The sequence below is a fragment of the Acipenser ruthenus genome, chromosome 3 (genome assembly GCF_902713425.1).
Source record: "Acipenser ruthenus chromosome 3, fAciRut3.2 maternal haplotype, whole genome shotgun sequence".
In the NCBI taxonomy this organism is placed as follows: domain Eukaryota; kingdom Metazoa; phylum Chordata; class Actinopteri; order Acipenseriformes; family Acipenseridae; genus Acipenser; species Acipenser ruthenus.
In genome coordinates, this window is record NC_081191.1 from 36,563,762 (window position 1) to 36,579,508 (window position 15,747).

The following is a 15,747-nucleotide window of genomic DNA, read 5'->3' on the forward strand; positions in this document are numbered from 1 at the left end:
GAAAAGGAGGAGGGTGAAAAGCCTCCAACTCCACCGACTGATTGACATGGAAAGCCGAAATAGTCTTCGGCAAAAACGCAGGGTTGGTCCGGAGTGTCACCCGTGACCGGCCTTTCGCAAAATATAAACAGGCTTTTCCTACGGAAAGTGCCTGCAGCTCACTTACTCGCTTAGCAGAAGTGACTGCCACCAAAAAAGCTGTCTTAAAAGACAAAAGCTTTAGCTCTGCGGAATGCATGGGCTCAAAAGGAGGTTTCGTTAGTGCATTCAGCACGACATTCAACCGCCAGTGAGGAACAACGTCCTTCCTTGGAGGACGGAGTCTCCTAGCCCCCTTCAAAAACTGTCCCGCCAGGAAATGTGCTCCTGGGGAGACTGAGTCTATCTTCACATGGCAAGCTGAAATAGCTGCCAGGTAGACCTTTAGGGTAGAAGGGCTCTTCCCATCGTCCAGCAGGTCTTGCAAAAACTGCAAGATCACTGCCATTGGACACATTGTGGGATCCTCTCCCTTCGACAGACACGATGTCTGAAAAACGCCCCACTTGTAGCCATACTGGGAACGAGTGGAGGCAGCCCTAGTGTTCTGTAGGGTGTCAATCACCCTATTAGACAAACCCAGACGACTCAAATGGAGCCGCTCAGAGGCCAAACCCAGAGCTGTAGGCTCAATGGGTCGTGATGCCACAGAGCACCCTGTGCCTGGCTGAGCAGGTCGCGGCGACTGGGCAACTGCCAAGGCTGTCCGCACAGGAGCTGTATCAGTGAGGTAAACCAGGCTCTCTTGGGCCAGTGAGGTGCTACTAGTAGGACTGTGGCCCTGTCCTGTCTGATCTTCTCCAGACACAGAGGTAGCAAAGCTATCGGCGGAAACGCATACAGTGGGCGCGCTGGCCATTGGTGAGCCAATGCGTCGACCCCTAGACACCCTTCGTCTCTCATTATGGAGAACCACAGGGTGCAATGCGTCGACTCCTGGGAGGCAAAAAGGCAGATCTCCGCTCTCCCAAACCGTTTCCATATGAGGCTGACAACCTCGGAATGGAGTCTCCAATCTGCGCCGCCCGGAACCTGCCTCGAGAGGAGGTCTGCGGCAATGTTCACCACTCCAGGTAGGTGTACCGCTCGGAGTGAGAGGAAATGGGTGTGTGCCCAGACCAGAAGCCTGTTGACCACCATGTTGAGACTGGGTGATCTTGTACCACCCTGGTGGTTGATGTAAGCCACCACTGTCGTGTTGTCCGTCCGGACAAGCACGTGTCTCCCCCTGATTTCCTCTAGAAAGAACTGAAGAGTGAGAAACACTGCTTGCAGTTCTAGAAGATTTATGTGTCGGCCCAGCCACGGAGGCCGCCAAACCCCTTGTACACCCCGACCGTTCCACACCCCACCCCAACCATGGTTGGAGGCGTCGGTGGTAACGACTCCTCTTCCTGTGACCGCTCCCAGCCTGACGCCTAGGCGTAGGTGGGCCGGTTGTTTCCACCAAGAGAGAGTTCGGAGACGATATCTGGACACTGTCACCAAACGGTTGCGGTTCAGCATTGGGTGAGGGACCATCCTGTTGAACCAGGCCTGAAGAGGCCGCATATGCAGGAGGCCCAGGGGAAGGGATTGAGAAGCTGCTGCCATCAGGCCCAGAAGTTTCTGGAATGTCACCACTGGTAAAGCTCTGCCTAACTGGAATAGGTCTAGGCAGGCTGATATGCTTGACACCCTGTCGTCCGACAGCACTGCTGTCATGGATCGGGTGTCCAGTTTCAAACCCAAGTAGCGCGCTACTTGAGCTGGCGTCAGTTGACTTTTCGCATGATTCACCTTCAGACCTAGTCTGGATAGGTGATCGGTGACAAGTTCCGTGTGTTGCAGCGCCTGACCTGGCGACTCCGCACAAATGAGCCAGTCGTCCAGGTAGTTTAGAACTCTGATACCGTTGAGTCTCAGAGTGGCCAGGATAGCGTCCATGCATTTCGTGAAAACGTGTGGCGCTAGGGATAGGCCGAACGGCAGTACACGGAACTCGTAGCCTTTCCCTTGAAAGGCGAACCGAAGATACTTCTGGTGCCCTGGTTTTATGGGAATGTGGAAGTAGGCGTCCTGCAAGTCCACTGTCGTGAACCAGTCGCCCGGCCTAATGGACTGCGACAGTTGTCGCAAGGTCAACATCTTGAACCGCCTGCGGCTCAGATACAGGTTGACCTGTCTGAGATCGAGGATCGGTCTGAGGCCGCCGTCCCGTTTGGGCACCAGAAAGTATTTGGAGTAGAACCCCCCGACCATGTCGGAGGGTGGTAAGATGCGAATAGGTACCGAACCTGGTACTGAGCGTTTGTTCTAGGTACTGAGGGAGTTGGTACCAACAGACTTAGTAAAACTTGTCTGGGTACCAATAAAAGCCTGGTACCGAACGTCAGTTCTGGGTACCGTTGGTATCAACAGACCTGGTACGAACCAGTCTGGGTACCAAATACAAATACCTACCGTCGGTACCGAAGCGTATGCTAATGCGGTAACGTCCGAACCGAAGCGTATGCAAATGCGGTACCGAAGTGTATGCAAACGCGGTAGCGTCAGTACCGAGCGTATGAAAACGCGGTACTGAGACGCGGTACTGTGTCTCAATAGAGAATTAATAAGTCAAAGGCTGCGTCAACTCTGGTACCGAGGTACAAAGAAGAAAAAATCCTACAAAAGCAGGAGATCTCACAAAGAGATGCACGCCAGCTAACCATACAGTGAAGAAGACTGTGTAACAGTACTATACTTCAAAGGTTGCGTCAGCTCTGGTACCAAGGTACAAGAAGAGAAAACGCTAACCTTGTGCTAATGCACAACAGCAGCCAGCAATCCTACAAAAAAGCAGGAGATCTCACGAAGAGATGCACGCTAGCTAACTGTACAGTCAAGAAGACTGTGTAACAGTGGAATGAGCAGCATGAATACTACACTCAGTTACAGGTTATTCTCAAGCCTGAAAATAACCTCTGTACTACAGCCGTAATACAGTATCCTGTGAGCCCACAGAACTGAATCCCGTTTTCTGTAAGAAAAAAACAAGGGAAGGGGTATACAGTAATGTAAACAACACTGAATACACAAAACTATCTCACGGGGATAGAACGTTTTTTTTTTGTTTTTTTTTTCTGGAACAGAGCCCTGTCCAGATGAGAGTTATCTGCCGTAATAGTGAACTAGACCCGGAGGAGGGCGAATGCAAGTCGCAGGCTCCCGCTGGCGCACTGCCAGGTCGGGCTGACTAGATCAAAAACTCGGCAATAATATAATATTTTAAACAACGGTAGCGACCATGAGTAAAAACACTGTTAGAGACAGAATACTGCAAAAACAGGTAAAACAAGGCAATACTACTAAGTAATAAGAAATACTTAGCTCAGATGCTTTCACTCTTAGTGGAAAAGGAAAAAGAGAATTTGCAAATGGCTGCAATGTGCTTTTGTCGGGGCAACTCACATTGCGTCATGCACTCTCGCGAGAGTTTGTTGGCATAATGCTTTTCAGTTCTTGGGTTCTTAAAGGGGAATAACCCATTAGTGATGGTTAATATTTCGTACTTGAAAGAGAACTGTTTAGCATGTACTTTGTTGAGCAGAACAAAAATAAATTAAGAAATCGCTGTCTTACTTAATTTTAGGAAACAGAGTCGGGTTACAGCAAACCAACAATTTATTGGAGGTGGCTCTGTGGGTAAATGCAGGGCAAAGGTAGAAAGGGAAGAGTCGAGAGGTTTCATTTTACCTGTAGTTGTGACTGCAAAGAGCGACGTGCCAACAGGCTCTGAATCACGTTAGTCCGATCCAGACAGTCCATGCAGTTGCTACGGAATGTGCCTTCCTGCTGCATCAGGACCTTTCCATCTGAATCCACCATGAAGTAACTGCGGACAAAGCATGAGGGATACTGTTCAATTAAAGAACACAGAATCATTATAAAACACAGTAGGCACTTGATTATTAAAACTCAACTGGTCACCGTAATACAATATTTGGGATAAGCAAAAAAAAAAAAAATTGTAATAAAACAAAAAAATTACCCAAACTCATCCTGCATCTCCGCAACCCGATCCACTAAAATCTGAAGTCGTTCCCATCTCATTTGGCTACATTCCTTGTGGAAATCAAATGCTACGTACCTAAGTGAGAATGGAGAAAACCAATGAATTTTACTGTAATGCTGTATTCAGGGCCCATACTTTGTCATGATTCTTTGTTTTAACAAAAAACATTTAAGATTAGTCAATAGTGGGATCATGTAAAGGTGCATTAAGGAATCAGTTATAACTTGGAGGTGGTGATTTTAGGGCACAAAGGCAGATGTGTCCATTTGAGATCTTTTAAACTCAAAATTACAGATATTTTCACTACTCTATATTAAAGTCCATAACATTTAGGATGACATTTTATTTTACATGTAAAGCAAGAAAGAAAGCAGCTCAAGTTGCTTCATGCTAAACTGATCATTATTAAAGCCATCACTGGTGAATCATAACACCATTAAATTATTCGCAAAACTTGTTCTTCACTGTGACAGGGAGAGGCACCACTGGCACATTTTAATGTATATATTGTATGTTATGGCTTGGTTTAGCAGGGATGGGGTTAAGAACCAATCATTGAGGGGGGAACATTTCTTTGAGTGGCCAACCACACATGTGGAAATGGATTGTGTGATAATTGAAGTGTCTGCGGTCAGGTTTAAATTGGAAGACTGAATGCCAATTTGACCTGATCAAGATCTGAATATCTGAAACCAAGAGTAGTCTTTTGTTAAAGAAGCCTGTACATAACTCAGTTTATTTGTTTGCTTTTCATCTTGCTGCCTTGATTGTCCCTCTGCCCTGCCACATTAACCCAGAGCAATAACACTACTGTTTTTAAGACAACAATGATTCACACATACTTCACCATTCCATTACCCAGGCTCTTCACCATTTTTGCAAAAGCCTGCTCCAGAGGATTTTCAGAGCCCTTCTGGTTTATCTGTGAAGGACAATTTATTAAAGAGTGTCACAAATAAGAAGTCAAAACTCCAACAAAATTTTAAAAAAATGTGGTACATTGAAAAAAGAAAGAAATCCCTACCAAGTTTAACACGACTTGCTTTCCATAGCTGATAATTTGTGAATCAAAATGTCTCTGGAAGCCATCCATCTGAAATAAATAAATAAATAAATAAATAAATAAAGCATGGGGATTATTTTTGTATACCTCACACTTGTTTAGATTTTTAAACCAATCATCAGCTGGTAAACTCCAGAAAAGAAGGACAACGTGCTTACATGATTGATAGTTTTGCTGATTTGTGGCTTTGGTTTGTACTTGAGGTTTGGTCTTTGTGACCAGAAAAATGGCATTGATCCACGAGTCTGAAAGAGACAAGGGGGATGAACAAAATTATGTAAATGTTTTTCTATTTATTTATTTTTATTTACAAGTGTTAGCAGGAGATTGGTTAATATTTGCTGACAACTTCAACAGATTGAAAAAAAAAAAAAAAAAGGAAATTACTACTGTAGCAACACGTACAATCATATTATATACATTACTTTATTGGTATGAGAATTCTTACAGTATTGAAAAGATCTCACCTTCACTGAAAAACCAAATCACTTGCAAATGTACCTTCAATTTAGTAGAGATGCCGACAACAGTCAATTGTGCTTGACAGTAGGAATAATTAACTAGTGCAACAGATGTTCCAAAAACTTCCAAAATACTATGTGCAACCGAGAAGCTTAACAAAGCATTCTGAGCAGATCTGTTTTGTCCCTTGAGCAGCATATTAAAACAATTCAATTTCAAAACAAGCATTCAAAATCTGCAAAGGTGGAGAGATGAGCCAGTTCTAAACAAAACTGAACTGTCTTCAACAGCCAAACATTTGTCTACTGGAGTTAGTTTTCTTTGGTTTATGTTTTGAACTTTACAATAGATTAAATCTTTATATGAATACCGAGATGAATTCTGCATTTATTTTTTAACCACATTAAAACAACTTATAAATGATGAAACCAGTCACGACAACATTACCCTTTCCATGTAACCTTTTCTTTCATTCTGTATATTTAAATGTACCTGCACGAATGAAGCTTTGCTTCCATTGTACTGGACTATTTGTTCCGTTTCAACAAAATTAGCAGCATGACCTTCTGAATCGATACCTGAAAAAAATAAAAAATAAATAAAAAATTTTAAAAAAATTGCTTTCATGTTTGGTGACCATAAAAGGCAACAATGGTTCTGACTGGCTACAGACAATACAGGCAGGTGTCATGATATGATAGCTTCCCCTCATTTGCTGTTGTAACTAACAGATGTATTCTGACAGATTATGTTGGTGTTGTTTGCATGATGCGACGAATTTTGATGAATGATAAAAAAAAAAATGCAAGGCAATAAATAAGTATGATGTTGACAAACAAGGCTGGTAAATTAGCATGTAGTGCCACCTAGCACTAAAAGTAAACTATACTATACATTTTTGTTACAATGTTATGTACTGTTATTTTATATAATAAAATAATCTTTTTATTATTTTAGATTTTGTACATAAACAAAATGACCTGAATTTATATATTAAAATGGAAAACACTAATATTTCACCAGGAAATATTCGGTTTCTATGTCACTGATTTAACGTTGTTCACTCACCTCTGACATAGTATCGCACCCCAGCCCTGAAACAGCTTCTCCTCGAGATAATGATCCAGTCAAAGTATTTGCCATTAATACAGCAAGATTTCACTACAATGTCTGAGGTGTGTTGTTAAGGATCATACTGAAGAAGAAACAAAAAGAACACAAAAATAATCTTGTATATTTCTTTCAAAACCACCACAAGGAGTTCAAAGAATCAACAATGAATGCAATGCTTAATGATTACAATCAAGTGAAAAACATACAAATGACAGAAATTAAATTGTTAAAAAGCTTTAGATGAAAATGTCTATGGACTGAATACAGCTTTTGATGATTCTGTAAAGCTACGTCTTAGTTGGTGCTTATCTTGGCGAGAGCCGAGTTCAAATCAGCATGAAGTTTTAACATCTACTCTCGTGTAATGGAAATCATCACACTGCCAGCTTGTGTCAGAAACAGGAAGCTGCATCACTCTCAAACAAAAAAAGTTAGGCATGGTGACCTTACAGAAAACAGAAACTGTACTACATTTACTTAAAACATTAGACTGATCTGAATCGTCCTGGCTGTCAATGGCTGACCAATTACCTACTGACAGTGCCTTTGTCCATTTACAGTAGATGCAATCAACACACATTATACTGTATGTAGAATAAACACCTGTGTACAATGACCTTTCTGATAAATAATTTTGTATCCAAGTATCCTACCTGAATCCTCTTTTTTAATTTTAATAATAATTCAGAGGAAGAGCAGAAGAACTCCAAAACTTTTGCAATAACTGAAAATGGAGCTAACCATATAAGAAACATAAGTGGAAACATGTGAGAAGGCTTCGGAAAATAAGCTTTTCTTGTTTAATTGATGGCAATACCTACCATTCTCAAACACAAATAGTATGTAGTATTTACAAGAAGAAAAAAATCACTCTCTAGGTTTTGTTAACTTTTAAAGTCTCGTTTCAGGAAACTTTTATGGTCCTATACAAATCAAATTTCTAAAACAATACCAGATAATCTAAATTAAAATACTTGAGTACTTAGAAAGGATACATCCATGGAGCACTGGGAATGCAAATTTATGGAGCTGTTGTGAGAAAAGAAAGTTGCATGATCTGTAAAATTCACTTGTAAACTACATTACTTTAACCCTTCTTCGATGACATCGGATGCAAATGCAGCCTTGCATGTTTAAAATGACCATATCTGAAAACTATTTCAAGATCAGGGGATATCTTTATACGTGATTAATCACATTAAATCAGAATCATGCATCAATGCCATTTTTCTAGACCTTTGTCTGACTCAGGAAATGAGAGTAATCCTTCTTCAAAAGTTCACAGGGTACATTTTTGGGGTGGTTATGCACCCCTTTCCATCTTCTGTGCGAGCCCTATTATTGCCGCTGACAAAGGGTTAAATGATTTGGTTAAACAGGTGCACTGGAAGACAAAAGGTTAAACATTTCCATGATTGTTTTTCACATTTTTACTGATAACAATTGAAGTCACAAACAGAAATCTGCATTGGCAAATATGGTGATATAACAAATTAACTCAAGAGCTACCCACTTCTTTTATGTGATGAATAAACATCGAAGCAGCTGGTAAAGGTGGCGGCTAATAAAACCAGTCTATAATTGAGCAAAGTAAATGTATCTATACAAAAACAACTAATCACTTAGGAATACAATTGTAGTGATTTAAAATCATACTGGGTTTTAGTCTAGATGTGAATGCAGCAGATTTCATGCCTACAACCTAACCTTATTTTATTTACTCTAAATATTACCATTTACCGTTCTTATGTCCAAATTATCCGATCAGACTGACTTAAAAGTCAACAGGTGCCCTACATTTCCCCTTTAAGCCAATGGCCTATTTTAAACCAAACCAGAAGTCAAATTATATCCAGTCAATTTCCCTCCATAAACCTGCAGGAGTGCAAAAGGTCAATGCAGCACTTCTTGGGGGTCACCAGCCAAGATCGGCAACCGAGCATGACCAGTATTCGAACCACAGAGCTCATGATCATGTGACTCACCCTGCACTTACATGCCAGTGCCTTTACGGGAGGAGTAATTTATTCTATCATAGTAAGAAAAGTTTACTTTCTTCATTTACATATTTGTATAAAAAACTCCTATTTAATATGCAGTATCTACATATAAGATATTTGTAACACTTCAACCTTATAATCACATGTAAAGAAATGAAATTGAAATTTTTGGAGCTCCAAGATTTCTATTTTTTATGCACCCAACACGATTAACAGACCTTCTTTGTGCTCACTGATAACTAAATAAAATCAGGGCATGAAGTTGAGGTCACGAAGGGCAAGGCAATGTTGCTTTAGTTGGGTGTGAAAATTCAGGGTACCAAAGCACTTCTAGGGGGCAAAAAGGCAAAACATAAATCCAACCCAAGGGCACCAAGGCGATTTAATACTCATTCATAAAATAACAAAAAATAAATACAGAGCGCGTGTTATGTTGATGAAATTAATTCAAACAAACACAAATCAATGTTGTCCGAGCGATTCACACTCTGTTACAAAAATAAAATATAGATCACTTTTCCATTGTAAAAATAAAATGATATAAAAAATCAAATTTAAACAACAAACTTTTATAATGAAAAAATACAAAGGGTAATTTGGCCAAAAATAAATAAAGGGTATTTTTTACAAAACTCGGTCACACACCACTGACAAATAAATAGATTAGATTACAGGCTTAGATACTGCCTTAATGATACAACAGCACAAATAAGCGATGTCAGTGAAGGGAAAGTTTAAAAGAGAAAGAAAAAAAAAAATTGGATAGATTTTTAATCAAACTGGTTGAAGATTTACTCATGGCTGAAGTTTGATAACGATAATGGTCAAATGAGTTGTTCGAGCTGCAGTGTCTGCGCAACTATAGTTTGCTAACCGCTGTTACAAAACCTGTACAAACAACGTGGCTTTGAGAAAAAAAAAAAAACACTCTAAATAGAAACTTAGTCAGGCAATGGAGAGTGCTCTGCATCACAATGATGAACAGCTGGATGTACATAATGTTAGATTATTTGAGAGACTTTATATAGTTTCAGTTTATGCTGTTTTTAAGCATACACATTCTAACCACTTTTGTGAAAGCACACATTTTACTAGTTAAAAAGCAGAACTACCTAAGGTAGTGACAATGTATTACACAAAAATAAATAAACAGAAATCAATACACTTCAAGATTGTGTTTCGTTCACCATTATGTTATCTCTCCTACTCGTTTCATAACATAGGGAGCTGCTACTTGAACCATGTCATAGCTACTTACGCAGTTTTTAGTTTTTTTCTTTTTGGTGTAAGAATTTGAGTAAAACTAATCATTATCTACCTATTGTGTGTTCATTTTTAGCATTGATGTTTTGAGGGGGGGAATACCACCGAATTACAAAACAGCAACAGTCATTGAAAGGTCTATATAAATTAGAAATTTATATATACTGAAGACAAGAAAGGAGACAGAATGTGTATTGCACCGTTGCATTTTAAGTATTGCAATTTTAAGCCCATTCTTTCACAATTCAATTTAACTCTGTCTAATCTCATCCTTTCTGCAGTACTGGACAACTGTAAATTCACATTAATATTATTATTATTGTCGGGGGCAAATTGTTGTGCACCCATTGCTTACCTGAACATTAGGTAAATCCCAACACTTCACTGCCGCTTTACAGCTCTTCTTCCTTCTTTCTTTTTAAACGTTTCTGAGTTGGCATGGTGCTCACAGATGGAAAAAATCACACAGTGACACAGCTAGTGAACACGTGCGATTGAAAATTCCTTGAAGCGCGGTCATATTGAGCTCAGTCTAACAGCGTCCCTCCTTCTGTTTGCCATTCATTAACCAAAGATACAGTACATCTCGTGGCTTAGTGCTGGGAGGTGTACAGTAAAAAAGAATGGCAACAATAATACATTATGATAATGAGTCATTTTCTCACTGGATGAGATTAGACAGAGAATGGGCCAGCTGACGCTGAGCAAGTTTGTGAATGGGTTTACAGGCAGGCAGGATTACAGGCAACCGTAAAATGTTTTTTAATTTGACAGGCATTGGGCAAGTGGCTTAGGCACTTCAGCAACTGCCGCCGGTTATTTTAAGTGCGCTGTAAAATGTAAATTATAATGCATCCTTTCAGCAATTAATTATGTAGGTGTTAAATTAATACAACAACAAAACAAATGTGTGTTAATGAAGGTAGCAACAACGCCATTCACAGTGTATGCATTCCTGCGCTTTTAATGGCTTTTTTCTTTCTTACTTTTTAAGTACTGTAGACAAAATGTTACTGAGAACTGTATGGTTCTTTTAAATCACCTTAAGGTCAGCTTTATAGTGACTGTTACAGATGGAGTTTTTATTTTTATTAGATAACAAATCTTAATTATTATCCTTAAATTATAACTAAAAAAAATCTGGGTTTTTTTTTAATAAAAGTGATTTCAAGGGGTTATGTTGGGAGTGAAGAGAATTGATGAAAACCAAAGATACCAGTATGAATTAGGCAGGTTTAGATAAGCACAAACATAGAGAGCTGTGATTGGCAAAGGATTCTGTATGTTATGGGCAGTGAGCTTAGTTAAGTTGATTCAGGGATTTTGGCTGGAGTGTTATAGAAGCTGGAATCTGTTCACTTCTGACGTGGTTGTGAATTTAAATCTTTAGTATTCTTTGAAAAAGTCTGTCTATAAGCATTTGCCGCATATTCTTACATTTTTTAAGACACCTTTATTTTGTTTGTTTTAAGGTGTGTGTTTATTATTTGTTTATTCGTTTAGTTTTGAATAGGGAGGGGGTTGTTTCCCTCCTTTGTTCTCAGGGTCGATACACAGATAATTCCCTTTTTCTATTTAGGTTTGCCATTATCTTTTTTTGTACTCCAAATAAATACTACAACTGCAGTACAACCCACCAAATATTATTTGCATTTCAGAGTAACGCAAAAAGACTAGAGAGAAGAGAGAGACGGGTGGTAGGTTAAAAAAAACTTGGTTAAATTGTAATTTCTACTCGCTAGTTCTACAGTGTCAATCAATTAACAGTCTGATTTATTATTATTTTAATTAGAAACATTTTGGTTCCATTGGGAGTCAAGATTATTACTAAATATTTGTATCGTTATTATGTAAAAGTATTATTTCCCTCTTTCCTTTATAAAAGTGTTTGTAGTGCATGGAATTAGTTTACATCTTAAAAATAACAAATATAATAAATGCTAGATATTTTATTTTTGGCTGACTTACTGAAAGTAGTATTAATAATCAAAGGACAAAGAAAAATGGCCATGAGTTTAAGGCAACATCTTGCTCTTCGATTTATAAGCAATTGTTTAGTTAAAATCTACAGGCATTCGACACATATTCTTTTTTTAAGACACCTTTAGCTATCTTGTTTGTTTTAAGTGTGTGTATATTATTTGTTTAGTTTTGTGAAACAAGGCACTCATACTTTAATCAATTCTTACTGTGTATTCTCAGTCTATGCCAAAGTAATCTGACAGCTTTTTAATAATATTAAATCCTTGCTTTCTTGTTTTCTTTTATTTAACATGGTTAAACTGAGCAGTTAGGGTTAGACCCATAATTGATCATTTTCAATCAGTACCGTTCAATTGGTAGAAGGCTGTGCAAATGACACTTGAGAAAGGTCCATCGGTTAATAGAGTATCATATCTTACAGGATTGGATAGGACAGGTTCTACTGTACTGAAAAAGCAAATAAAACAAGACTGTCTCCTAGCAAGATTTACCTCAGGCTGTGCTGTGAACTCTCTCAGAAGGTGCCCATTCCACACAAACCTCTGATCTGCCTGCAGAGAAAAAAAATAAATAGAACATATAAGACAATAGGCTTTAAAAAAAAAATCCTATTTAGTAGGATTCATTTACAGGAACTGAGCACTGTAATCAGAGCTTGTGGAACTTGTCCATTATTAATTAGGGAAACTGTCTGGTCCCACATACCATGCACCTCTGTGTTATGTCAATAAAGTCAGCTCATTTAGAATTGTCACAGGGTTTCTTGATTTCACAGGCTCTTAAAAGCAATGGGCATTTCTCTGGGTGTGTAATCAAGATCTTCTTATTTTTCTTAACTTCCTATTTCTACACAGTACTGACAAATTACGGAAACAGAAGACTTGCAGAACGAATGGGGGTGGCAATTTTACTGCCCATTTTTCCTCACTCAGACCCTTTACTTACTAAAGATAATCATCTTCTCTTTAAAATATGTACAATATTTTAATGAGCAAGACATCTCACAGTAGAATGGTACCCCAAAATGTACAGCTGGAGATGGGGAGTTTGTTGACAGATAACCTCACTTGCTCACTAAGGGCCTCATGCACTAAACAGCAGTAAATGACCAGAATTACCATGTGGCAGGAGGAAGCCACACCGCGAGCAAAAATGAACCAGCGGTAACTCTATTCACTAAGCTACTTATATGCACAAATAAAGCGAGCTAAATGATTAATTTGCAAGTTGTCACAATGTGCGGAATTATGCATGAGATTTACATAACTGGCTAAGGATGTATGAGTCTGTTGTAATATTATTATTTTATTATTATTTGTTTATTTAGCAGACGCCTTTAATCAAGGCGACTTACAGAGACTAGGGTGTGTGAACCATGCATCAGCTGCAGAGTCACTTACAATTACGTCTCAGCCGAAAGACGGAGCACAAGGAGGTTAAGTGACTTGCTCAGGGTCACACAATGAGTCAGTGGCTAAGGTGGGATTTGAACCGGGGACCTTTTCTTTAACCACTGGACCACACAGCCTCCTCTCGAGTCGCTATTGAAACCATCTTTTAAAATGAAACAAACTTTTGCTGGAAACAAAGTGTCATTTAAAATGGTCTGTGTTGGCTGCAAAAAAAAGTAACAAGCAGATAATAGATTTTTTTTTTTTTAAACAACTTTGAATGACATATTCAGCAACATTTTCGAGTTTTGTAAACCTTTAAAACGTATGTTGACACATTAATTACAATGACCGTTTAATTCCCATAGCCTATTTTGCTGCCTTTAATCCCAAAATATTAAACATGGGAGAAACGTTAACTGCAAACCTGAAATGACAAAAACGAAGCTTTTGTGTTTCTTTATGAAAACAAAATAATTTTTATGAAGTTTTAAAACCATGGATACCATCAAATTATTAGTAAATTATATAACATCATATATGCCACTGGAACCCATCAACCTAAAAAAATAATAATTTAAAAAAAAACATTGTATACGACTAAGCATAGATGTAAACAGTTAGTGTTTCTCCCTCTGTTACATTGTCTATTATTACAAAGGCAGACATACAACTGAAATCAATGCCATTCTCCACAGCGGCTTAATGATATCCTGACCTACTACTGTTGTGTGTTTAGAGTCAAGATGCAGTGTGTCTACTAAGTCAGCAGTAAGCTCCTCAGAATTAGCAGTTGTAAAGCTCTGTGGGATGAAAATAATGAACAAAACACACAGTGTCCTCGTCGCATACAACGCAAACACTCAGCATTGTTTATTTTGCATTAAACATTCTTCGTGTGCTGCATACACTTTAGGGAGATACTCTCGTCCGAGTTTGTCACTGTTAGGCACGGCTCCACAATTCTGGATTTTTTTTCATTAAAAAAACGTTGTAATATTTCAGTGACCAGCTGTTGTATCTGTATGTTCGCTGCACACAGGCTTCCACGAATTCAATCGTGTTGACATTACGTGTTTCTCCACTTTCTGTGCTCTTTTTAAACAATCCTGTGATTGTGACCAGCTTGTTCGGTAATTGTTTAGCTCAGCGGTTTTCAAACTGGGGTACGTGTACTGGGGGTACTCGAGTGCTCCTCAGGGGGTACACGAGAAAAATCCTGTAATGGCGGACCACATTGTAGTACTTTGCGACTTAGCAATCAAATTAACAATGTTGAATCTCCTTTCAAATAAAACCACAGCTGTACTGGTGTACGTTTCCTTTCTGTTGGACAAGGTTGACTATAAACACCCAACCGGCTGCTGACAGTGAGTGACCGTTGAGCGCACATGTCTAAATGACATATTTAAACAGCAAGGTGGTGGTTCTGCAGTCTGTCGGCTTAAAAGAAGAAAAAAAAATCATTGTATGATGTTGTTTCTTTTAAAAATGTGTAGTATTTACTAGGTACGTTTACTTTATGGAGTGTAAATGTTCAGTGTTTGTAGTTTAATCAGTTCAGTGTGTTTTATCCAAGTTTATGTTTTTAAATAACAGTATTATTGAGTTGAGCAGGCAGCTGTGCCGCCCTACTTAGACAGTGAAATCACTGCGATGGAGCTGGAGCGTACACAACTGTGTTATCTTTACTTGCAATGCTTTATGTGCTTTTTTTCACTATGACTAATTCGTTGAACTCCTTTGTCGAGTGATTGCATTAGCCTACGCATGTACACCGCTAATTATTAGGCTAATAAAAGCAAAAGCACAGTATTATTACTATTACAAAAATGGAATCTCAGGATTAAAAAATAAATAAAAAATCAATCCCTAACTCCTGTGATTGGGAAGTGTCTGGAATTGGATTCCTTACTCCAGACCTATTGAGTGTGTTCATATCATATAGATAGCGACAGTGGCTAAGCCACTACCAGGCAGAAATCTGGGGGGGCACGTGACCAGGAGTGCCCCTCCAGATTTTTACCAGGTAGTGGCTTAGCCACTGCGTTAGGATCGTTCACACTGAAATATGTGTAAGAAATAAAGAAATTGCAATATTGTTATATTTTTTCGCTTCCCATTAGCCTACCTGTGTGTTCACACAGGACGCGGAGCAGGCGCGGCATGGGCGGCGCTGACTTTTCGCTCATGGAGCAAACTTTTTATTTGCCGCGTTGCTCTCAACCAAGGAGAATACATAAGCAAGCTGCACTCGCTCAACCCCACAGATGCATGTAACGCATAGGCTATGATTACTGTATAGGCTATGTAGCCTAGCTACTACACACGTAGATGGGGTAGAGGACATCAACTATGTAATAAGTAGCCTATGTATTTACATAGAATGCACTCGCC

General features: G+C 39.1%; 1 protein-coding gene across 2 annotated transcripts in view; it reads right to left on the reverse strand.

Moving 5' to 3' along the window:
• Window positions 1-15,747, reverse strand: part of LOC117394892 (phosphatidylinositol-3-phosphatase SAC1-B) — a 32,429-nt gene that overhangs the window by 8,275 nt on the left and 8,407 nt on the right. For both annotated transcript variants that reach the window (XM_033993581.3, XM_033993582.3), the window contains 9 exons: window positions 12,451-12,510; window positions 7,709-7,742; window positions 6,669-6,770; window positions 6,093-6,178; window positions 5,297-5,383; window positions 5,100-5,168; window positions 4,918-4,997; window positions 4,052-4,150; window positions 3,757-3,895 (listed from right to left, as the gene is read on the reverse strand). In XM_033993581.3, the coding sequence (XP_033849472.1) occupies window positions 3,757-3,895; window positions 4,052-4,150; window positions 4,918-4,997; window positions 5,100-5,168; window positions 5,297-5,383; window positions 6,093-6,178; window positions 6,669-6,770; window positions 7,709-7,742; window positions 12,451-12,510 (756 nt within the window). The remainder of the gene's footprint in view (window positions 1-3,756; window positions 3,896-4,051; window positions 4,151-4,917; window positions 4,998-5,099; window positions 5,169-5,296; window positions 5,384-6,092; window positions 6,179-6,668; window positions 6,771-7,708; window positions 7,743-12,450; window positions 12,511-15,747) is intronic.